Source organism: Vigna unguiculata, chromosome 8 (assembly GCF_037176805.1).
Source record: "Vigna unguiculata cultivar grain cowpea cultivar isolate G323 ecotype 2 chromosome 8, ASM3717680v1, whole genome shotgun sequence".
Taxonomy (NCBI): Eukaryota; Viridiplantae; Streptophyta; class Magnoliopsida; order Fabales; family Fabaceae; genus Vigna; species Vigna unguiculata.
The window spans coordinates 5,620,793-5,646,657 of NC_140799.1; the positions used below are offsets into that span (position 1 = coordinate 5,620,793).

At 30.5% G+C, this 25,865-nt stretch overlaps 1 protein-coding gene and 1 long non-coding RNA gene across 6 annotated transcripts; one reads left to right on the forward strand and one right to left on the reverse strand.

Annotated features, from left to right (window-relative positions):
- Positions 1-1,665, forward strand: LOC146884050 (uncharacterized). The gene is made up of 3 exons (XR_014984077.1): positions 1-114; positions 227-302; positions 1,444-1,665. It is a non-coding gene; the product is annotated as an uncharacterized LOC146884050 (long non-coding RNA).
- Positions 1,666-7,294: 5,629 nt separating this feature from the next.
- LOC114194414 (ARM repeat superfamily protein) lies at positions 7,295-10,680 on the reverse strand. Of its 5 annotated transcripts, none has more exons than XR_003606390.2 (4): positions 9,967-10,680; positions 8,297-9,236; positions 7,888-8,109; positions 7,295-7,535 (listed from the first exon to the last, which is right to left on the reverse strand). XR_003606390.2 is itself a non-coding variant. In XM_028084609.2 (3 exons), exons 1-2 carry the CDS (start codon positions 10,548-10,550, stop codon positions 8,318-8,320), a joined length of 1,503 nt encoding a protein of 500 aa, XP_027940410.1. In that variant the 5' UTR covers positions 10,551-10,680; the 3' UTR covers positions 7,295-7,535; positions 8,297-8,317. The 5 variants fall into 5 exon arrangements, 1 of the variants encoding a protein (XP_027940410.1); XR_003606388.2 differs by having other exon boundaries at positions 8,267-9,236; XR_003606389.2 differs by lacking the exon at positions 7,888-8,109 and having other exon boundaries at positions 8,267-9,236.
- Between the last annotated feature and the right edge of the window lie 15,185 nt (positions 10,681-25,865).

Below are 25,865 nucleotides of genomic sequence, written 5' to 3' on the forward strand. Positions count from 1 at the left end.
CTCCCTTACAGAAGCAGGTTCCCTCCCTCAAAACACTCTAATCTCCAGCAAAGTGCTCTGCTAGGGCACAACTTCCGTTCGTCTCCGAGCTACCAAAACCCTTCCTTTTCCCAGGTAAGCGGAGTCTTGGAGGTTCTGTCCCATTCCTTCCTCAGTTCTCACAGTTGTGCGCGTTGGTCACGTTAGGGTTTTAGTTTCCTGACCTCGCTCTATACCAAATCTGCAGGTTCCAGCTCTTTCCTAACTCCGGGAGCTGTGGTGCCTTAGTTCGAATCTGTTGTTTTGGTTGTTCTCCTGAACAGGTAAGGGAAGCTAGATTCGCCAGTCCGAGTCATTGTATGTTTCTTTTTGGGTTGATCTGTGTTTATAAGCTTGAGTAGTGTGTTTTATCAAATGAAACTGAGTTGCATGTGCTCTTGGATGTTGGTAGTATTGTTTTTCTGCCTTGCATGCGTAAAACAGTGGTGAGATCTGTTATTCTCGCCCAAGCGAGCTCGTCTCGCCTAGGCGAGAGAAGCAGAGTGCTCACTGCCACGAGAACTCGCCTAGGCGACCAGTCCACGTTCTGAGCGACGCCATGTCTCGCTCAGGCGAGGAGGTCTCGCCTGAGCGAGAATTCGTGAAAATCCCACGTTGCTCATCTCGCCTGGGCGAGAATCCGCTGCGTCAGTGAGGCCAGCGTCTCGCCTGAGCGAGTTTGCGAATGTGTGACATGTTTTCTTAACTGTTTGGGTGATTTGTTGTAATTATTGGTTAGACTTTTTCCTCCTAAAAATGATGTACGTGATTATACTTGGGTGTTTGGGTCTTTATGAACGAAATTGGCATGCTTAGTATGAGATTGGTCATGATTTTGTGGCTTCGTGATGTTTTAACATAAAAATTGGATGAATGACCAAAAAGAGGTGAGAATTGTATGAGAAACATGATTCTGATTGTGAGATAGGCGTAATTCCATGAGTTTCGTGGGGAGACTCTATGGTGGCGTGTAGTGTATATATTAAGATAAGGATTCAAGTAAGGATCGCATCCCGAAACTCTAAAGGGTCAGTGAGTCTCAAGTAGAGCAAACTGACCCAAGTGGTGAGAGTAGCGGGAGGCCCTAGTCTTTGGCAGGATAATGGCCTTAGACGCTTAAAGGCTAACCTTGTGTGTGGTAGGGTGAAACCCATTGGCAATGGCTCTGCAGAGCAGTAGAGGCCACCACAAGTGCAAGCGTCCAATGAATCCGATCTTAGTATATGTATCCGGATAATTGAGTCATAGTGTCCTGCTTGTTTGCCATAACATGACTTATGTGCCTCTGTGTTGTATGCCTGAGAATGTTTATGTACTTGTTCTTTTACACTATGATAAGTTTCCTATTATATTAGCTTACCCTTGCGTTTTGTGTATGTTCCTGTTGTGTTTCTCTTTTGCGATGATCACCATTGGTGGGAGCAGATGGGAATACTTTTGGAGGTAGGCCTGAGGGTGGTAGCAGTGCAGCCTAGTGGGCCCGTTGCTATGATTTCCGAAGAAGTTCTATGGCCCTAGTGCCTTGTAATTCCATGCTCCTAGAGCATTTCTTTTGCACAACTGTTAAACTTTAGAATTGTGTTGTTTATGGCATGGTTGTATGCCCAAGTTTTCCTCTAGGTACTCCTATGGATGACTGTTAAAGTACACTCCTTAACTCTGGTTTCTTTTGTCAGCGTTGCTCTTAAATATTATAACTATGCGACGTTTTGTTTAGTAGATTAATCTATTTAAATGGGATGTCACAATTATTATTAGTATTTTTAATGGTTAAATAAATATAATAACAATTATATTATTATTCTAAAAAAATTTAGAATAAAAAAAATAAAAAAAAAATATTCGCACGGATCATAGACTATTATAATTATTTCATAAATCAATTAACTATATTATATTGTGATATCAATTCTATTTATTATATTTAAAATTGAAATTACTATTCCATCACTTAGATTTACTAATTACTTTAATAACATCATTTACAACAATATAATTTAATTTTCATAATATTTTATTACATAATACTTTCACTATTTTATTATTTTAATATACAAAATAAAACAAATATGTCACCTGCGTACGCATGGGTCAATATACTACTTATATATATAAAAAAAAACATCACATAACTAAGAAGTTTTAATCTAAGAACTAGACAATTGCATCAACATCTCCCTCCTGAGTACCTCACTATCTACTTCTTCATCTGCTTCTACCAATAAAGGTGATCATCGCAAAAGAAATACAACAAACACAAGACAAAAGGACAAGAGAGAGTAAGTTAGTATACAAAAGAAGTGTCATAAATCATGAACCGAATCATATTAGGAAACTAAGTAATTCACACCATTAAAATCACAAATCACATTGTAAAAGACTCATTAGATTTAGTTATCCGGATAACAAGTATTGAGGTAGAACTACTTGGAAGTTTTGGCACTTGTGATGGATAACTTTCACCCACAAGGTTAATCCTGTACAGATTCCTAGAATTACAAATGGTTCTTCCAACCAGGACCTCCTGCTACTCTCCACTCCTAATTCATTCTCCTCTACATGAGTTTGAATGATTAGTAGAGTGTCAGGATAAACTTCCAAATTCTGAGTCCCTACATCAATGCACGCCATATATACTTTATAAGGATTTTAACTATTTAGTGACTGATTTCATTGGTGGCTAATTTTTTTTCTAGTAGTGAAATAATTATAATTCAGTAAGTTAAGCTTCAATTTTAAATTTATGTATTAAAACCTATCAATAAATTTGATAAAATGAAATTGGATCATTTTAAGAAAATCCTTAAAAAATGACCAATTTTAGTGATGAAAAATAAGTAATCATTATAGTGACCAATTTAGATTTCAATTTATAAACTAAAAATTATTGGTAATTAAAATAGTTTCGAAAAAATTATAATTGGTTTTTAATTGGTAACTAAAATAGTTTATATTATGAATTGATTTATAAATTAGTTACTAACATTAGCCATCAAGATTTTGACTACCAAAATAATTGATCTCTAATTATGAAATTGTCCTCTAAACATATTTTTTGTCATTAAAATTAGTCATTATTTAAGAATTTTATTATAGTGGCTTAATTAGTTATTTGATTCCTATATTTAAACTTTTGATTGGTTTTGGTATCTATATCTTTTTTTTACTCAATTGAATTCTTATTAAAAAAAATTAACTAAGTCTCTATTTTTGTAAAAAGAGTCAGATCCCTTTTGTTAGATTTCCTTAATATCATTTGTAAATATTACGTGTCAAAATTTTGGTTTAGCATGTTTTAAAATCTAAGTAAATCTTGTAATATGAATGTATAACATGTCAAAATCAAATGAATTTCAAGATAAAAGATGAACCATATTTTGACACTTATCAAACCTAGATTTTAACAACTGAAACTTCCTAATAATTAAAAATCAATCTAACAAGAGGAATTACAATGAATCATTTTATAAAAATAAGGATTCTATTGAGTCATCAAATATAAAAATCAAAACGAATCAAATATTGTGACAAAGAATTCAATTTTAAAAAATAAAATTGAAAAAAAACTAGAGAATAAAAGAGAAGAACCACATATTGTTTTAAGCCAATGGAGTTAAGTGGGTACATTAGGGGTAAAATGGTCCCCTTCCTGAGAACTAAAAGAGGCCTTCGACTGGTGTGCATCCTGCCTAGCTATTTGACCAATAAGCTCAAGAGAGGATCACATTCCAAGTCCTTCATGGCGGTGGATTTCTTAGGTGAGGAAAAGGATGTGCTTTTATGGTTAATTAAGTTCATAAAAGATTTTCTTTACCATTTTCTCTATTGCTATTACTATTATCATAATAGGTGTTCTTGGCCTTATATCAATGCCAATATTCATAAACAATGAAAAATAGAATCTTGTGTTTTTTCAATGGTCAAATCTTGGTGGGGAAAAAATGGAAACATGTCGGATATATTTATTGCACACACCAAACTTTTCGGGTTACTTAATGTTCATATACACGTGTCGGTTTCGTTTCACATAGAAACATGTGTGTAAGGTTAACTTCATAGTCTCTGAGACAATGGCTTCAACTTTCTACTTTTTTTCACAACATGTATTTTGTGTTTGGCTTCAAAACAACCACATCAAACACCTCCTTCAATGATTGGCACCGACATGTAGTTTTACTTCAACTACTCTCCTTTTTTAACTACACTAATTTTTTTCTCTGTTCAATGCAACCATTACAACAATGTTTTTTAAACCATGATATTGTTTAAAAACCAGAAGTAAGATTAAATGCTTGTTTTTTTGGACTATAAGAAATCAGGGTTCAATAATTTTCTGGCCTTGTGTCCTTACATGGTCCATGAAACGCGGGTTGATAATTGTCACCGTGAGTGGTGTTCAAAAAATTGCAGTTATTGAGTACAGTAATTATAGCAAAAGTAAATGTGGAATTGATGAGTTTAGAAAAAAAATTAGTTTATGAATGAGTTATGAATAAAAATGTGCTTAATTGACGGTTTTGCCCTTTGAAATCTTATTAGCTAGTTTTATTAAACATATCATAAAATGTTTAGTGTGATTTGAAGTGTTTTTTTTAGAAAGGGATTACACTAGCTTAGGGAAATTAAAAAAAAAATCTAAAATAAGAATAAGAATGTATCATATAAGAGTATTCCAATCAAAAATAGTATGGTATAAAATAATCAAAATAACTTATATAGCTTACCCTACAAACTCCATGATGTGATTGTGTGTTGCTAGCTGTAATCAATCAATGGCTGTCATGTATACCAATTTGAGGAGATGATGTGTACATGGAAGAGATGCATAACAAGATTTTTTGTCAAACATTCTTCCATTGACAATGTAACTTTCATTATATAAAGGTGGAAGCTGAAGGTAGTGATTGATACCCCCAGTCTGTGTGTAAAATGTAACATAATTTAAGGGTAGGTTAGTACTTACATAGCTCTTGGGGGTAGTCTCTCTTAACAAAGAAAAGTTATGCCACACATTTGATGTAGGGTCTAAATAGCTGCAACATTGATTATGGAATGGGGCACCTGCAACACTTATCTAACCTTTTCTATTAAAGGCGTGCCCTTTTCTTTTCCATTTGCAGAATTTTACTTTTAGTTTAATTCAACAAGAAAATAAAAAAATTATCACTCTAAGGTAAGATAATCAAATCACTTTTATTATACTATTACCACTGTAATCTCCCACAATTGTCTTTACCTTGATTCTCTTCTTTTGCTTCTTTCTGTTGATGTTGTATTCAACGTTTGTGTGTGGAAAGAGCAATCATATGCATCTAATAAATTTTCACTTTACAAAAAGAGGAAAAAGAGTGATCATGTGCCACTATGAAGACCTGATATCACAAATGTTTTGCCTTGAAGTCAGAGAAAGTTGGGACCATTAGCACAATAAATTTTCCATATACTCCTGCATCAAGGAATTATATATAGGTTTAAGTCATTAATATAATAGCATTAACTGAGACAGCTCCTGAAAGCAAATAGAGAACTTAACATGTTAAAAAGAGGCTAGTGCAGTAGTGCTGCTGCTGGCTTCATATATGCATCAAATTTTAATTTGGTTAGTGCGGTTGTTGGAAGACCTAAGTTCCTAATAATGGTTTGACAATAGCACATAAAGAAACAGTAACATTAGATTGAGTTTATAAGTATTTTCTTTTTCTTCTGAAAAACATAATGTTAGTAAAAACAGGTATGTTAATTAGTGTTATTAAAGTTGTGAGAATATTACCAATTTACATACAATCAGATTATGCACAATCTAAAAGGCAATTAAACATTACTTTTGCTTTTAGGTAAGAAAATAATGATTCACCTGCAAAATTATCAAACACTCTGGTGACACAAATTTTTAACCACATTGGTATACTGAAACATGATTTTACAGGCTCCTAAAGGTTTCTGGCATGCCACCACAAACTCCTGGTGCTATAGTAAGTACTGAAAAATTAACCAGAAAAATTGAAACCACTAGTCTTGCCTACCCCACTAGGAAAGTTTGTTTGTTGTGTAAATAAAAGATCTGTAGATGATATTAGCCAACATGTGCTCACGCTTTGGCTGGTTAAACTGACTTGGTAGTAAAATGGGCAGGCAAACCCAGCCACCTGCAACTGCCAATGAATGATCAATTGTGGAAGTGCATTTTCTCTTCCTACCATTACTTCCTCATCTGTGTGTATCTCATTCACATTGCATCAAACCACCAATAGTTGACATTCATTTCTATGAGGCACAGGTACAAGATTATTAATCATAAATCATAACCCACAGAGGAATGAGAAGTGGACTTGCTCTACTGTATATGTAAGGAATAAGTACATGTTTGGATAAAAAATTATGTATTTAGTAAATAAAATTGATTTTTTTTTTAAGATTGAATTAGGTTGAAAACATAGTTTTACAGATAACAAAAGTCGTTATGAAACAAACATCCCAAAATGAAAACTAGCCTCGTACCTTAGCTTGTGAGACAACCTCGTACAACCGAAGCTCAACAAAAGTATAAACTAGATTAACAGTCATGACAAACTGTTCCGCTGTTTTAAGTTTTTGGCCTCTCCTCAATTCATAATCACCTTCATGACTCCTGAGACTTTGCTGCCAAGGTTGGAGCACGGGGATCAGAGGTGGTGGTCACGACCATGTTGTTTAGATCTTAAACATGTCACGTTTACGCAATACCCTAGCCAGAAGACAAATTGGCGATATACAAAGTACTAAGCTTAAGAGCATATGTCTACCACTGAACATGAGATTGTCAACGAAGGTATATTGTTCAGTTTAACAATGAAAATTACCTTTGTCATTTTGTCGACTTTTGTGCAAAGCTACTGAGCAGGGTATCAGTATTATTACAAGCACATGCATGGGTGCTTCTCGAAACCTGACCTCTGATTTTGTTATTATTATTAAAAATAATGATGGTTAATACATCTTGTACTCGAAATCTATTGAAATGAAAATCAAGTTCAAAATAGTAAGTGCAATTAATATATCTAAATGTGCTCCCTAATTTAGTGTGAATTAGTCGACATATCATTGTCTGTGCTCTAAATTCTTATTTTCCTTGCCGTCCAAAAGCAGGAAAAATAGTGTGCCTAAAACCAATAACTGATCACCGTTTGGGACAGTGTCTTCCACAAGAAGTAAATTTGAGAAGCTTGGACCCAGGCAAAAAGAAGAAAATAAATGAAAATTCTACACTTAATTGGTACATGATGGGAGCACAACTCAATTAATTAAGACCAAAACTACATTGACAATAAAATATTTACACTAAAGTCAACAAAATTAAAGCCACCAGCAGGAGATAACATTACAAATGAGCGTACCCCACAAGCACAAGGGCATCATGAAACATTTACATAATGGGAACAAAATGACCCTTCATACTTATTTGCGACGAACAGCTCAGCTTTTCATCCCAATCAGAGATCTATATTGTAATCTTTCTTCCACGCCATTTGGATCTGCGTCTGGTTGAAAGAGAAACAATTCATTAGACTAGTTCATGTGGGCATTAAATAAACAGAGAGGTAATTTATCAATTCTTTAACCAAAAAATTTAAGGGGTTAACAGCTAAGAATATCACTGCAAATGCATGACAACAAAGAACAACGTATATTCAACTCTTAATCCAAAGATTCCTGAAATAACCAAACACATGAAATTGACAAACTAACGGGATAAAGATTCTCAAATAGAGAACTACTGTGAATAGTCCCTGTTGTATATATAAAAATACGAAAAAGATGACCACACTTCCCACTTATCCAGCAAGATTAATTTATATAAAACATATGGTAGGGGCCAGTAGGGAGACAAACATGTACTGTGGTTTGAAAGTGACTCCTTGAAGGTAGGGACGCTTGTAACGATGGCCTGACTGAAGCAACCCTAAGATTAGCCAATTTTGCAGACCATACCCTTGATTGGGAGGCACCCCATCATACAACTTATGCAGCACCGTGATAATTGTCCATTTGTATAGTTTGGAGGGTCTCATTTTCAGTTCAAAAACACTGGGTTTACTCGCATAGATGTAAGATCTGAAAAACATACCAAAAAAGGATGCAACCTTAAAAGGAACTTAAATTTATAATTATATATCAAGATTTTGACATGCAATTGCTACTTTAGCAGATCTAGAAAATAACTACAACCTAAAATCTCAATATTCAACAAAACTATGATTTGAACACTAACTTCACTCAAGGTTTATTCTCTTTAACCTACTCTCTTCCCTGCTGCATTTCTTCAAAATGGTAGGCTCTTCGAAGTAGAACTTGATGTGAGTGACTTAAAATGATCCGATGGTACAATATCGTGAGGCAAATTGGCCCTTTTCACAATTTTCCTCATGTTGTTCTGCAAACTCTGTTGGACTAGTTGCTTCACTGCTTTCTTTTCCTCACTCATCATATCTTCCTCCTCGTCATAACACTCCCTCCCTCCGTCATCCGGCTTCGCGGACGAAGAGCCGCAAATAGGGGCAGAGACGGCAGCACCCAAGCCATAGCTCCCAGAAATCTGTTTCCCTTTGTCAACCCTCAAAATTTCTAGTATCCTTGAAGCCCTTTTCTGAGCCAATGTGGAACCCAAAAGGGACAACTCAAGCAGTGATGACGCAACCCCTGCCTCAATCATGGCCTGTTTGTCCCCATAAGACTTGTGTGCCATAACCATCAAAATGTAGGACGCCTTCTCCTGGCATTCTGGCGAATCTGTCCAATTCAACACATCCACCAGGATCGGAATCGAATCTTGCACTGCGCTAATCGCCTTCCTACCCTCTCGGGTCGACACCAAGTTGCTGAGAATCGCAAGGGCTCTTTCAGTTACCTCCATGTCCCCTATTGAGTTCACCAGAAACAGAACTAAATCTGTTTCCAAAACGAATGCAACATTGGCTGGGTAGATCGAAAGATTGTACAATGCCCGTAGAGCATCTTGCTTGGCTTGGGAACTACTCTTGTCATCTAAACTCTGAAGGGTTCTAACTAAGAAAGAAATTGAAGCCGAAGACCCAATTATGGGCTTATTCGAATCCAACGCACTAAGTCCAAGGAAATTCGCAACAATTGCTTCAGAAACCGAAGAATCTACACCATCTGGAGACTCAATCAGCTTCAGCATCTTCTCAACTGACCCAACTTTCACAATAGCTGCTTTATTCCTGTTAAAACACACCCAAAAGAATTAAAAACAAATCAATAACTTTACCGTTAATCACGAATAGAACGGCAACAACATCATGTGTAAAAAACCACAAATAAATCATAAACCATTTATATATGTATATAAATACACCCAACATTAAACAGAAGAAAAAAGGATTGTCGAACTTATATTGTTAATCACATAAAGTTACAGTCAAAGAATTCAAGAAATAACTCAAAGGCAACATCATGTGCAGAACGGAAAAACGAACAAGAAATATCTATACAGCTAAAAAAAATTAATAATCAGAATTAGTCTAACATATTCAAGAAACAGTGAAAGGCCACACAATGTGCAGAACTGGAAAGTAAGGAAAAAATATTTTTAAATACTCGTGTAAAGAAAATGTTTGATTCATGCAAAGTAGAAATGTAAAACAGAAAATAAAAAAATAAAATGAGTAAAGAGCAAGGAAGGATTTACAGGCAAAGACGACGTTTAAAGAAAATGAATAATAATCAGACGTTTAAAGAAAATTAATAATAATCAGAAAAGAAGAGAGAGGATCAAATGAAATGAGAAGCGACGTATCAATCATCAATGAATAAGCTAACCACAAACAAAAAAGAATGTTAATGGAAAATGACACCTCGTAACTCGTAATGATTCATCCAAGTAAAGATGAAAAAACAAAACCTTAGGAAAACAAAGCAAAAAAAAAAAAGAGAACAGGAAGAGAAACCCACGCGTCGTTTCCAATTCCGAGGTTGAGCAGCGCGTAGAGAGAAGCAACGAGCAAATCGACGTCGTTTTTGGATTCATCAAGCATTGCGACGAGAGGAGGAATAGCTCCAAGCATCGCGAGCGTCCCTCTAACTTCCAAATCCTCTTTGGCTAGCAACCTCACCTTCCAAGCAGCTTCTCTTCTCCGCGTCATTGATTCTTCTTCTTTCTCTTCCTCCTCATGAAGCTCCTTCACTAGGCTTTTCAGCTCCTCGAGTTTGTCCTCTTTCTTCCTCGTTTCCGCATCAGCTTCGACCTCCGCGAGGTTCAGCAGATCCGAGAGCTTCTCCGACTTTGCGTTATTCAGCTTCGTCTTGTGCCGGTGCTGTTGTTTCGCTTGGTGGTGGTGTTTCTCGGAGGACGTGTCCGATCTCTCTGCGTAGCGGGAGCTAGCGCCGCAGCTGACGGCATCGAAGACCAGGCGGCGGAAGGAGGCGGTGGAGAGGGAGTGCCATAGGCGGAAGTGGCCACCGGCGACGGAGGTGCTCTTGGAACGGTGGTGACCGAGGACCACGTTCTCGACGTTGTTACGGTGGAAGTTTGCCATCTCCGGCGACCTACATTGCAGAGAGAGAAAAAAAAAAACTAGAGAGAAGAGAGTGTGTTTTTTTTTTCTTGTTTTTGTTTCTGAATGGGAACTTTGTAGAGAGAGAAGGGACCGTTGAGTCCACGTTTCTGCCTTCTCTTCAATATTTATAGTTGCCCCAAAGAACGTGTTTGTGTGAAAAAGCGTGACTGTTAGCATGCTTCTCACGCACACTAACACTGATTTTGTTAAACTAGTTTCCAAATACATTATTTTAACGGATAAGAAACTTATCATCTACTTTTATTAATTTTTATAAAAGTATCTTAAAATAGGTTTTATCGTATTATAAAAATTTTCTCCTAATTTAATGGTTGTACAAGGAAGTTAACTTTTTAAATGAAATTACTCTTTTTTTTTTCTATTTTAAGATCAATTATAAAAGCTTTTCGCCTTATTATAAGTTATTGAGTGTAAAATTTGGTGGTTATAATCTACCATACAAATAATTAAATTAAAAGAAAATACATGTCCCATAATTGGTGAATATTAAATTTTAGATTAATTCGCTTTACTTATTTACATAAATGATAACAGCGACAATAAATAATTCTTACAAGATATAATGAGATTCATTGATCTTCGTTGCACACAATAAATTTATTATCAGTAACAGTTTTTAAAACAATAATTTCCTTTATTCTTTCTATGTTTCTTTCTATGTACAGAAACAATTAAATTTGTTACTTTCTCTACGTGCTCATCTATTTTATGCAAGCAATTTATGTTTTTATTTTGAAGAAAAACAATCTTCGCTGATATGTATATATTTTGGTAAAGAGAAATAACTCTTTATAAAGACTCGTCAGTGTTTAAGATAATATATTATCTTATTATATTGTTTTAAGAAAATACAATCTTTCAAAAGATACATGTTTTCCACGAAAGAATACAATCTTTCACAATTTCCTGAATAAATACACCTTTTCATTAAAAAAAAATCATATTTATATTTTTAACGGAAAACATACATTTTCATAAAAAAATTACAATCTTTTATTTATTTGAAATTTTCTAAAAAAAAAAGTAAAGCCTTTCATTAGCTTTAAAATCTCTCACAAAACGTTATTTAAGGTATTATGTTAGTGCAGGAGACATAACAAAAACAGAAAAAATATATCAACGAAAATAAGAAAAAAATATTAAAATTAACAAAAATGTTTAAAATATTTACACAGAAAATTTAGTAGTCAGAATTTTTCAATAAATAATATTAAAACTTAAAATTAATCTATTGGACAGATTTATAACTTAACTTTAAATTTCTTTAACAAAAATTCGACATTTATTTAATCATCATTAATATAACAAAGACTGGATCGTTACTTTTCATTAATGTATGGATTTTATTAGTGGACAATTCATAATTCATAAATATTTAAATAGACTTATTGTCTATTAACTTTTTTTAATTCTGTAAGAAATATGTTATCTCCACTCTTTCTTGTAAATTTTATTTATTGAAGTTTAAAACTATTTTAGTTCCTACATAATAAACATACTTTTTTGTTTATTTGTTTTATTATTATTATTATTATTATTATTATTATTTATTTCTAATATAATATAATATTTATTCATTACTTGCTAAACCAAAAATAAATAAAATAATATTTTTAAATGCTTTTTACAAATGTTAATATAGTATCAACAGATATTCTCAAAAGTAAATTTAATAAATATAAATATATATTATTTACTTATCCTAAAATACACATTAAAAATTAAAGTTAATGATTTTAAATTTTTTAAAATTAAAATTTTCTGACTATGGAGAAAATAAATAGATGTTTAAAAGGTAAAAGAAAAGTACTGGAGCTAGAGAAAATGAATGAGATTGAAACATAATAAAAAATAGGGACAAATTCGAAACGTAGATAAAAGACGCCACGTGGAGTGTACTATTGTGTGCGTTGTACAAACGTTGTGGCCCTTGCAGGCCAGGTAATCGTGTGGAGCAAGGAAGTTTCCTGTGGGCCCCATAGTTTTATCAGCGTGGGGCCCACACAATTGTGTAGATCTGCGACTCTGATTGGAGGGTACATTTACGTTATGGTGGAGATATGCTCACAAGAAACATGATAGGCGAAATCTGAAAGGGTGAACTAAAGCCGCATCATAAGACTACGTGTTAAAAGCTGTGCATGCATTCACCGGTTCAATAAAGTGAATCAAATTCCAACAACTACAATACAAAACTTGTTTCATGGTCTGTGCTTAAACTAAAGTTGTTGGTTATGTCTGAATAAAAATATTTTATTAAAAATAATAATTACAATAAGAATTTAATAATAGTATTATTAATAGGTTTTCTTTTTGCAGTCTTTTTAACTTTTTTTTCTAGTCAAACTTCCCTTTTTGGTCCAAGAAATTTTGCAAATGTAGACCTTTGATTTCTATAAAATTTTAGTAACATATTTCACCTTCTAATTTTCTAAAATTATCTAAAATTAAGCAATTGATGAAATAATAACAGTGAATCAAAATTTTATGTTAGAGGGTGATAATAACGTATGTATTAATATACTATTTTGTATCATTCTCTATATTATTAACTAAAATTTATTTTAAAAAATTATTAATTTCACTCATAAACCGAGAAATAAAATCCATATAATTTTATGATTTTTAACAAATTTTTCTAGGGTAGAAATGGACTTTTTATATAAATTAATTTAGATATGATATATTACTCAACCTATGTAAATAATATTAATTTAGAAAGAGTGGTACTTTTTATATTAATATTGACTACTAATTACCATCATCATATTCTTAATTTCACAATTGCATTATTGCATCCTATTTGTCAAGATTATTAATTCATCATCTATTAACTTCGTGCACACGTGCGTCATTTTCTTGTGAACACAAATACTATAACCCTAACCGATGGAAATATATATATATTTTGAATAGTTAATAGTTATGACATGTGAAGTTCTAAATTATGATTAAGATACTGAAAGTGTTGCCTAACTACAAGCATGTCATTATTCGTTTGGACCTTTCATCACTTTTAATGGATTCTCCTTTTGGATAATCATTTCTTCACAGTGAATTTTAATTCTCTTTTCCGTGATTGCCTGTAATTGTTCTAATAATGAAAAATTAATCAACACTTAGAAATATATGATTCTCTTTTTCGATGGTATGAATAGAATTTTTATTTTTTTTATTTTTTGTAATGCTCACTTAGTTTTGGCACATAATGAAAACACTCACTACAACAAAAATCACTTTAGACAACAACATAAAATTATGATATAAATTATAAAAACCGTGGTCTAAAGATTAGACCACCATTTTTTAGGCGTGGTATAGGTGAGTGTAGCTATAGGTAATAGACAACGGTTTTTAGTATGACAATATTTTTAAAATCGTTGCTTAAAATTCTCACAATAAACAACAATTTTACATGTTGATTTTATACCTTACCTATATTTTTAGACCACATTTTTACTAATTTTGCCCACATAGTTTAAAGCAACAATTATATAATCATGGACTTTCATGATATGATATTTATACATCATTTATAAAAATGTTGTTTATTATATGTTTAGGCTACATTTATTTAGCCGTTATCTATTTTAGTGTGGTCTAAACTATAAATTGTTGTAGTGACTTTAAATCACTAATTACTAAAAATTTATGGACCGATTCACATATTAGAAACAAAATTATAGCGAATTTAAGGTAAGCGAAAGATATTTATTTTCGTAATCTTTTAAGAAAAATAAATTTATATAATTCAATTAAAACGTCATTTAAACTTCAAATTATTTGTTTAGTTACCATGTTTTGTATGTGAAAGGTAACGTCCAATTTAATAAGATTCACTTACTAATTTAAAGCGTTATATAATTGATAAAAAAAACATAAACCAACTATTACAAAATGTATTTGCAAATCTTCCATGAAAAAAAAATAAAAAAATAAACTTTTGAACTTGATTAAGGATGGTAGGGGACCCGTTTTCTTATACTTCAATATTAATTTTAATTAATTTTTATAAAGTAATAAAAAAAATACGTAAAGGAAACATAATATTATCAAATATTCAATATTAGGAGGATGATGGTTTCTTCGATATCAAATACTTTGAAATAAATTATAATTATTTACATTTTAGATTAAAATCCCAAATAAAATTTCATGAGAACCAAAACATCTATTAAATTTGCAAACATTAATGAAACCTAGATGATAAAATTTAAAATTATTTTTTCAAAAATATAAAAGGAAAACAAATATTCAAATTAAAATATATTTTAAATGTTTGTTTACTTCAATTTTTTAAATTCTAATAAATCTCTTTTTTATACATTAATAAAAGTTATAATACATCACTTGATCAAAATGACGCAAAAAATAAATAATAAACATAATAATAAAATTTTGACATAGATTTTGTATCTTTTGAACTCCGATATATGTTGGATGGTGATAAAAAAATATCCATGACAATTACATTAAATTTTTATATTGTAGTCAATAAAAGTTATTTGTAGAATTATAGTGAAAAAATAAATTACAGTATGATTGATAATGAGTTAGAAAATAAAAAAATAATTAGATAAAATATATCGAAATAGTATTCTATATGATGAAAATAAACAACAAATAAAAATATATAAAAAATTAACAAATGTGTGTCTTAAATACAATTTGAGAGACTATTGAAAGAAATCACACAAAGAAAAACAAATATATAATTAAGGGTACGATAAGATAAAAAAAATACCTTAGAGATTTAAGAAAACTTTTCAAATATCAACATATCATATATACTCGATGGTTGAGAAATAACGAAAATTGTTTTAGTGAAATAAAAGAGTTCTTCAAAAGAAACAAAAATGAATAATAATAAGTAAATAATATTTTTTTTCCAATATTACTAGTAGATGAAAGGTTTACGCTATTAAACACTTAAATTGAGAGTATTCAACATTCTCATGTTAAAGAAAAATATATAATAAATAAAAATATTAAAAAATAATAGAAATATTCAAACATGAGACATAATTTTTTTTTAATTAACATACATCATTTTAACATAATTACATAAATGTTATGATAAGATGAAAAATATATTGGAAATGCGAATGAATTTTATGACAAACCAAATAATTAAAAGAAATAAAAAATAGAAAGTATATATATATATATATATATATATATATGGTTACTTAATTAATTGTTTAATAATTTAAATGAGGAGGGAGATGTGGCAGGGACGAGTATTATGGCGGGGATGAGTATTATGACGGGGATATGTACATCCCCATACCCATCTCTATACCTAATTGAAAAAGTCAGAGATTCTTCATACTCATATCCATACCTAGTCAATGCTGGGATTCTCCGACAAAACAGGGACGAGTTCGGACAATACCCACGGGGCCAGATTTATTTGCCATATCTATACTTTATCAACTATGAGATTTATATAATACAATAATTATATACCTAAGCAATAACTACTTTCTCTAGGAAGAGCATCACCAGTCTTATTGTTTCACACTCTCATACCTACACTATCATGTGCTCATGTATAACATATGATCATAGCATGTGTATAAACCATAACACAACAGACAATAGGATAAACTAGTGTAATTATAAGAGACCATACAAATTCTAAGTTTTCTCATAATCGTAATAATTTCTCATTATCATAACCAACTAAACATATATACAATAATCAAATATCTACACCGAAACTTGCCCTCCCTAGCATAGATATGAAATCACAATCCACTGGCTCTCAAGACTTAGACATTTACTTTGAGTAGATTCAAAGATTCCACATTTATCATCTCTCACCCCTGCCTCACAACATCTCTTCCACTCAGCATGATAGGGTAAATTCTATATTTGAGAGTTTGATCTATCGAAACTCCATATATAAACCTCATATATTCTCACAACTAGATATTTTCCTCTATGTGAGTAGGATGCTAGTAAAGTCAAGATAATCTCTATACGAAATTTCTCTCAATACACCACCTAACATCACATCAATGTAGTACTCCTTCTTTAGGAGTCACTGCATTCACTACATTACAACATAGCTCAATATCACATTTTTATATAAACTTAAATCACCACACCTTGTCTCATATATATATATATATATATATATGTATATATATATATATATGTATATATATATACATATATATATATATATATACATATATATATATATATGTGTGTGTGTGTGTGTGTGTGTATTTTACCTCAATCTATACTCATCACATATCATCAATCACATATTTTTTATTTCAATTGAAATGTTAATAGTTCATAATTTATTTTTTATTGAAAATCACTTGTTTCTTCTATGTGTTTCTTCCATATACGACTAATATCTTTCCGAGAAAAACTTATATGTTTTTCATGTCTTCATATACTTATGATCTACTTAAGGTCTTCAAAGTTAGTTCATTTTCTATAGATCTATTAGTTTATTTTCCTTGATATGTGAAAATGATAGTTTGAACTAAGAAAATTCCTATTTTGAAGGTATATTATTTCATTCCATGTTGTAGTTGATGGTGACATATGTACTCTATTCACATATAAGGCATGATTTGTGGTTAATAATATTGTACCCACTCAAGTTATCATATGTTTGGAAAGTCATTAATGTATAAAATAACATGATCATAACTTAAAAAGAGTCACATGTGTACCATCAAATACATCAGCACATTTCTCCGATAACATCTCCAAATCTTCAACCAATAGGCTTAAATATGCATTAATGTTATCTATTGGTTGTCCCAAACTCGAGATCATAAAAGATAACATCACAAGGTTATGCTTCATGCAAAACCATTGATAATATTAATTTTCACCATTATATAAGTCATTTTAACTTATAAAACCAACTTTTCTTCAGTTTTTATCTTACTTTAGTCCTCATTTTTATATTTGTAAGTAGTTGGATATTGGTTATTCTCATCTAATTATATCATTAACCCTATTATTTTTTGTTTGATAATTGAACAACACGCCCTTGGCCAAGCGAAGCAAATTGGAATACAAGTAAGTGCTGGTAGAAGGTCAAATTGGAATTTTTAAATAATCACCTACATTGTGTACCACTTGAATCCAGCCCAACGCTATAAAGCCAAAGAGGAAAATTCACCATTAGGACTAAGCACCACTAATCTAGACTTAGATAAAGACCTCATTTCTTGCCTTTGAGTGCATGCGTCCAACATAGGATGACTTGCATTGAGCACTAGTTGAACAAAGAATTATGTTTGTATTGAGGCACCAAGTTTAGAGTATTTGACACTAGGCATTGCTTTTGCTTATGCGACACTTTTGGCTTACTTCTTATCACTTTTCGAAAGTAATAAGGCTTTTTATGTGGTTCTAAAGAGGTAAACAAGTTTTGGAGGTTGTGGGCAGTCAAGGTTCCTTAAAGAGCTCCATTCTCTTCCTTGGATCTTCATCTTCTTTCATTGTTCACCTTTTTCTTTCAAGCTCATGACAACGAATAACATAAAATCATTTTGTTGGAGTTAAATGTAACAAATTAAACTCTCGTGTAATTGCTATTGTTTATCTTTATATATATGTTTCCATTCAATGTTAATATTTTGTTTCTATGCTTAATCCTTAAAACTTGATCATCCATAACTTGATATTTGATTTATTGGGAAGTGGGAAATATCTTTTGCAATTTAGAACCAAAGAAAAGTATATGAAGCTAAGCTTACATCTAGGAATGAAGTTTGACTCATTAGTTGTTTTAAACCCTTGTTGTGAAAACAAGTTTTTTTTATTAAGTGTTCAAGGAATTGACTTTAATAAGGAAATATAAGCTTATTTTACTAAGAAATTAGGGTTGGAGCAAACTTCTAGGTTAACTAACATTAAATGGAGAGAAGTTGAGTGATTATATGAAGTTTAACCTAAATAATAACTTATCATTTCTAATTTATTATGCATTCTAAGTATTCAACAAAATCCAAAAACGAGATTTATTTGTTTTTACATACTTTTAATTCCTTAAACATCAACACAATTTATTGAAATATTATTTTATCTAAATTATTTGTTGATTGCAATTATTGTCATATATTGCACAAGTTCTTTGGGAGAACAATAATTACTTTCTACTTGCTATGTGATTGGCACACTATCATTGAACAAATCGTACTAACAACCACAAAGGTAAGTTGTGAATCACTAACAATAAAGATCATGGACTATGTTTATTGCATAAGTTTTCATATGAAGTCATTCCATCTATAGTAAGTCCAAGCCTATTGTTTTTTCATTCATTGTCAAAATTTAGGAGCATGAAATCAATTGTCTTCCATTGCAAACAATCTTTTGAATACCTTAAATGACCATTACAATTATGTCATTTACATATCATCTAATCAGTTTTGTATCATTTTCATTGCTGAACAATTGTTTCAACCCCTAAACTATAGGAAGATACCATAGCACTTTTACAAGATACCTTTCCTAACATCAAATTCCAAATCACCATTGTAAAATCCCACACTATGGATGTTGATGTAATTTATCACATTTTTTCCTCTACAATGTATAATTGTTTAACATGCATGGATTCTTTTACGCTTCATACCATCAAACACACTATCTTTTTTGTCTCATAATTGTCTATCAACATGTTGCATTTAAGAAGCATACCAGTCCCAAAGATTTTATCAATCCATTAATTTCTTGTCTTCACATTCAACATTTTTAATATTGTTGACAAACACTAGAGATTAGGGATCTTACATATTGAGGTTTCTTTACATCAGTGCATAAATTATCATATATACATGAAGTTAGAAAACATAATATATATTCAACATTATGAATTATTTCTTTTAGTCGATTATTCATGTTTAAATCAACTTATTATTCTTTATTTGAGACACATGTACATTTGAAATGTCTATTAATTCATGATGTCATGCTCAATTTGTGTGACATTTTAAGAAATTATAACATGGAACATGCCCTTGTATAACCTAAATGAGTAGTCTTAACTCATTCAAACAATTAGCATGATATAATAAAATGTTCTATTATTATTAGCATTATTATTATTATTATTATTATTATTATTATTATTATTATTATTATTATTATTATTATTATTATTATCTAACAGGTTATTTTTGCAAATTTGAGAATTTTTTTCTTTTCTATCCTATGAGTATCAATTGCATCAATTGTGTGTATATATAATTGATCCATGAATATATATATATATATATATATATATATATATATATATATATATATATTATAAGACATAACAAAACATATAAGAATATTTATACATTAATAAATATACTTATATACACTTGAAATATATGAAGTTACTTAATTTTGTTAGATTAGGTAAATTGAGATTTTGATACTTTATCTTATATTCTTATTTGGAGAAACTTATTTAACACTACTAGATTTTTTTTCATATTATTTGAGATTTTTTTTTATAAATTTATTAAAAGAAATTGCAAGAAAAAACTTTGTTTTTGCATTTTTTTTCTAAAAATTTTAATTAACAGATAATTCCTTCGTGTATAATTATTTTTTACAAAATTATAAAATTTATAAGTATTTTCTACAATTTTTTCTCTAAAAGTGTTATATACAAAATATTTTAAAAAATAGTTAGTAACAATTTCTTATAAATTTTTTTTCATAACAAAATTGCAAGTATTTCTTAGGAAAAAAAAAATCCCAAAGCCAATTGACAAAAAAGTGAGTTTTTTTAGTGTGAATGATAAATTAATGATACATTACTTTAATTTTTAAAAGTGCATATCTTCTATCCTTGTCTATTTCATTTCATTTTATTTTTGCTATTTATTTTTCTTAACTTAATAGATTCCTTCAATATTCTTGGTTGATTTGTTCAGTTCAAATCTTTCTTAAAAATTAATAGATCTTTCGAATCTTAAAGAAAAACTCATTAAATTATCTTATACTAAAACAAATATTTAATTTAAATTGAAAAACACAAATATTAAAACTTCCCAACCATTTAAAATGGTACTATTACATTAATCCAATCTAATCCATCCCATGGTTTCATAAAAGTTATAATATAAGAATTAAAATAAACTTTTGATTGCAGACTAAACTAATCAGACCGTCACTTAAGGATATCATAAAGCACTTAACAATTGACACTGTTATTTTCCCATTAACTACTATTAAAGACTAATTGGCTTTCCAAAATCTAATTTGATATTTTATTTTTCTCAATACAAAAATTAATAGAAATCAAAATAGAAAAGCAAAACATAAAAAAATTATCATAATGTCGTAAAATGTCAGATAAGAAACAGCAAAATAAGAAGCTGTTCTTATTTTAAAGTGATGGCAGACTATGTTAGAAGAATAGCAGGCATGCAGTGATGATGGTGCCCAGCTAACACTTGACAGATACATCAAGTTTGTTTGGATTCTCCATAAAACATTTTAAAAAATATTTTTTCATGATAGTTTAAATTATTTTATCTACAAATTAATACATAAAAATAGAGAAATTATGTGATTGTTTTTACAAATTAACTTATATATATATATATATATATATATATATATATATATATAAATTGTTTCAAGAAAATTCTCCATAAACATTTCTAGAAAAAAAAATAAAAGCTATAAAGTAAAAAATAAAATTGCCTTTTTTATAACTAAAACGAGTTTTTTCAAGTTAAAAATTAGAGTTTTAGAGAAATTAAGAGGGCTTAATTATGGAATTTTAATTTTTTTAAAAATAAAAATAAAAATTTATTGTTTTAGTTATTTGAAATAATTTTTTATTTTTTAAAATTTTTTCATCTCACATTACTAAAATTTTTCATATTACATGAGATTTTTCTTATAAATTTATTAAAAAAATTTGTAAGAAAATATCTTTTCCTGCTATTCTTTCTAAGAATCTTAATTGACATATAATTTCTTGGTGAGTAATTACTTTTCAAAAAATTATAAAATTCATAAGTATTTCTTACAAAATTTGTTACGAAAAGTGATTTATAAAAAATATTTTGAAAAAAAAATCAACAATAATTTCCTGTAAATTTTTTTTCATAACAAAATTTATAAGTATTTTTTTAACAAAATTTTAAAATAAAATTGACGAACAATATAAGATTTTTTTAGTATTGTAACTATTTATTTTATTCTAGAAAAAATTTAATTCACCAAAATAAATAAATAATTTATTTTAAATTATTTCATTAAAATACAAATAAAAGTATTTGCATTAATTTTTTCAATAAGGCCTAACCCATCTCACTAATCCTAACTCTTTCGGTTTATGAAGCTGGAAAGAAGTATGCAAATTGAGATGAAACACTTTGGGCCATATCTGATAAAAGGGTTCAGCTTTTCTTTGGCACTTACCATGATTTTCTATGGAACTTTTTTATATGGTAGGATATCAGAAAAGAATTTTGGATGAATTTCAATACAATGTTTGTCACTGATTTATTCTATTTTTTGTTTTCTTTTTCCACTGCAATTCTTTTCTCACACTTTTTTCATATAGGTCTATTTTTTTTCCATAAATATACATCATTGCTCAAAGTAACAATAAACTAATTAAAAAACTACAACATATCAAAGTAAAGTATATGTGGTACGTTTTGTTACAGAGTAACATGTATATTTAAAAGGATTCCCTAATTAATGTATTTCTAAAAGTGAATTATTGGAAAATATTGATCTGAAATCTTGATATCCAAGGCAGCACAAACCAAAGAGTAGCAATAAAAGCAGGGTAGAAATAAGTAATTTGAGAAATAGGGTGGTACAATAAGAAAATAAGGACGTGAAAAAAGAAATTGGCTATATTATAGCCTGCTTGAACTTAGCCCATTGTGAAAAGCCTTTTTCAGATCACCAAGAGGATGGTTCCCATCATTTTTAGGTAGCTTCTTCTTGCACCCTACATTTTCCTTCCTGCACCCTCACATTTTTCATAATCCCCATAATTCCCCATTTGACCTTGACTCGGATAATCACTTTTCCCTTTGCACAGCCTCTTACACCTCCTTCCCTGCAATTTCTCCTCTCCACCTGTGTTGAGTGTGGACCTCCCTTCCTATAGGTCCATTGTTCGTGACCTCCATTGACGTTTCTGCACCTCCACTGTTCGTCCACCTCCATTGTTCTGGTCTATCGGAATCTGCGGCAGGGGGTGTTGATAGGATCAAGAGAGGCATTCTGGAAATGGTCTTTAAGTGGAAATAAAAAAGGAAATTTTTTTTGGTTTGGTCCTTATCTAGTTTCAATATTTAATTAGATCACAATTTTTTGTTAATTTTGATAAATTTGGTCTTTTTTACTAACGACATCTGAATAGCTAATGTCTCTTAATAGAGCTGTCGAGATGGGTTGGAACTCGCGAGTCAAACCGGCTCACCATAGGTTTGGGTTGAACTAAAAATTTTGTACAAATTTTAATATGGGTTAATTTTTGACTTAACCCACTTAGAACTTGACTCATCCGGGTTAAATCTGTGATGAGCCGAGTTGGCTCACCAACCCACAAATACAGGATCCCACAAGTGTTTTTTATTATGTTGGGCTTTGCATTTGAGTCAGGTTAGGTTGCTTTTTTTAGCCAGCACATTGATATTTTTGTGATTTTGGTTTGTAGATGGAGTTTAACATCTTTTTTTGGATTGCATTTGGATTCTATTGAAGTTGACTTATATTTTAATCAAAATTATAATTTAGTTTTGTTGAGATTGAAAAAAAAATTATTTTTTTTTAATTAAGTGAGCTACTAAGTCAACCTGTTTAACCCATCAACCCGTTGTGGGCCGAGCCGTATTCAAATTTTTTGGCTTGCTAATAAGTGAGTAGGGTTGGGTTGGCTCACTAAGTAGCCAACCCGTGGTGGGTCGAGTCGGATCAGACTAGGTTATCTATTTTGACAACTCTACCTTTGAACTTTGCACGTGATTTTTTTTATTTTTATAATTTTTACTATTTTTTTAATTTAAAACAAATTGTTTATGTGTCGATATCAATTTCACATGTCAGCTCGTGATTGTGTCATTTTCTTTTGTTCAGTTCGATCTATGTATTCATTATTTTTGTTTAATTCAGTACCATTTTTTGTTAAAAAAAAATAGTTTTATCATTTTCAAATCAAGACCAAATTTAATTTTTATATAAATGTTATATTAATATTTTTATTAATTATTTTTTAAATTCAATTATAAATTAATAGATTTAATTATAAATTTAGTATAGTTCTTATATTCAATTATTAAATAGAATATACTTTACAAATTAGAAACATTAAATTTAAGTTTTACTTGAAATTTAAAAATATTAAAAATATTACATTTGTGTTTTACTAATAGCTATATTCTATTAAATAATCGAATATAAGAATTATATTTAATTTGTAAATAAATCTAATAATTTATAATTGGATTTCATAAATAATCAATAAAAATGTTAATTTTAATAAAAATATTTGTATAATATTTATATAAAAATTGTTCTATTTTAATAAAAGTTGAGACTGAATTTAATAAAAATAACGAATATATGAAAATAAGGGACCAAGAAAGCATTTAAACCTAAAAAAAAAGCATTTTTGAGTGTGTATTCCGATATAGTAGTCCTAGATCTGGTGAGTCTCGTTCAAACATTTTGTTCGGTTGATGAGGAAATATACTAGATTGTCCAATTCGTTTTTGTTTTCTCAGATTCAATGGTAAGTTTTAGAGTTTCTATTTCGACATAGTGAATGGTGTCATCACCAAAGTGACGAATCCAGTTAAGTTTCCTCGGATCAGGGAGTATGTTCCGGAGTTTATGTTCTAGCTTAGTAAAAGATGTCATTAACAGTGTAATGAATCTAGTTAGGCTTCTCCAGATCCTTTACCCTCTTCACCTAACATTGATGGAAGAAACCCATTGTTTTTGCCCAAATTCGTTTAGAAGACAAATTGGCATTACCAAGGTTCTTAAGCCACAAACAAACAAATAAACACATTGGTAACATCCAAGAACTAAGGTCCCCAAGCCACACAATTGTGAGGAAGGATTGAAGGGTTTAAAAAGCCTTGATGATCTCTTAAGCACTACAGATAGTGAAATCTCCTCCATTTTCAACATTGGCAACCTTCACCTTAATTTCTTCCATCGTAGAGCAAACCTCCAAGACCTAACACCAAGCCCCTTCTCTAAGAGGTCAAGCTCAAGCCAAAGGCGTTGGTGTACTTGGCAACACCATCTGCAAGTAACTTCACAAGCTTATTCTCTAAGAAAGTTTTGGCCCATGAGTTTACCATAAAGGGTTCATTCACTGCAAAAATCAAAGCAAACTTCAAATTAGCCACTTAATAAATTGTTTATCTTCAACACTTTGGTTACTTGCATCATGAACACAATTTAAATCATTATTTACCAAGTCCTTGTGATAAAGTACTCTACAATTCAATCTATATAATAGAAGAAGAAGAGTAAATAACCAAGGTCATTTGTTCATCATAGATGTAATGTTCTTTAAATTTTAGTTATTGAATGTAATGTGTGAATTGTGACAATATGTATGATATACTTCTACTTAGCATTTAGGAATAGTAGTGTGATCGGTGTCGTATCCGAACAAATAAATAGTTTTAAATGTAGTACTTATGAGATCTTCTCAAGGTTGTATCCTAGTGACCAATGTTCTCAATCAAAGGTTCTAAACACAACACAAAGGGAGTGTTTTATGGCAAATTCAAAAAGTAACTCAGATTCAATACAATAGCAAAAACATAATCGATCAAACATGATTAAAAATGTATTGACTCCCTACTTTCACTACAAGAAAACCAAGAAACAGTGACCAAAAATTCAGTCACTAAATGAATAAAACCGGTCACTGTTTTGTTCGTCATTGATTTATAGTGACCGAATTAGCGACTAAATAAGTGACAGAAATAGTGACTGAATCTATGATCGAATTTGTGACCGAATCTATAACCAAATCTGTGACCGAATCTGCAAAACACAGATACTCAATCTGCAAATCATGCATTAACAGAATAGTTCAGTAAAACACAAATTGAAGACGAAGAGCAAGAACCCATAATCTGAACACAACAAAACCTCAAAGCTTACGCATTATTTTTGGGGAATCAATACATAGTTCTCCATGAATGTGGAAGTGCAACTCAATACAAAATGAAAATACATGATAAAAGCAAGAGAAAGAAATGGATGAACTAGTGATGAAGAACATACATAAATAGG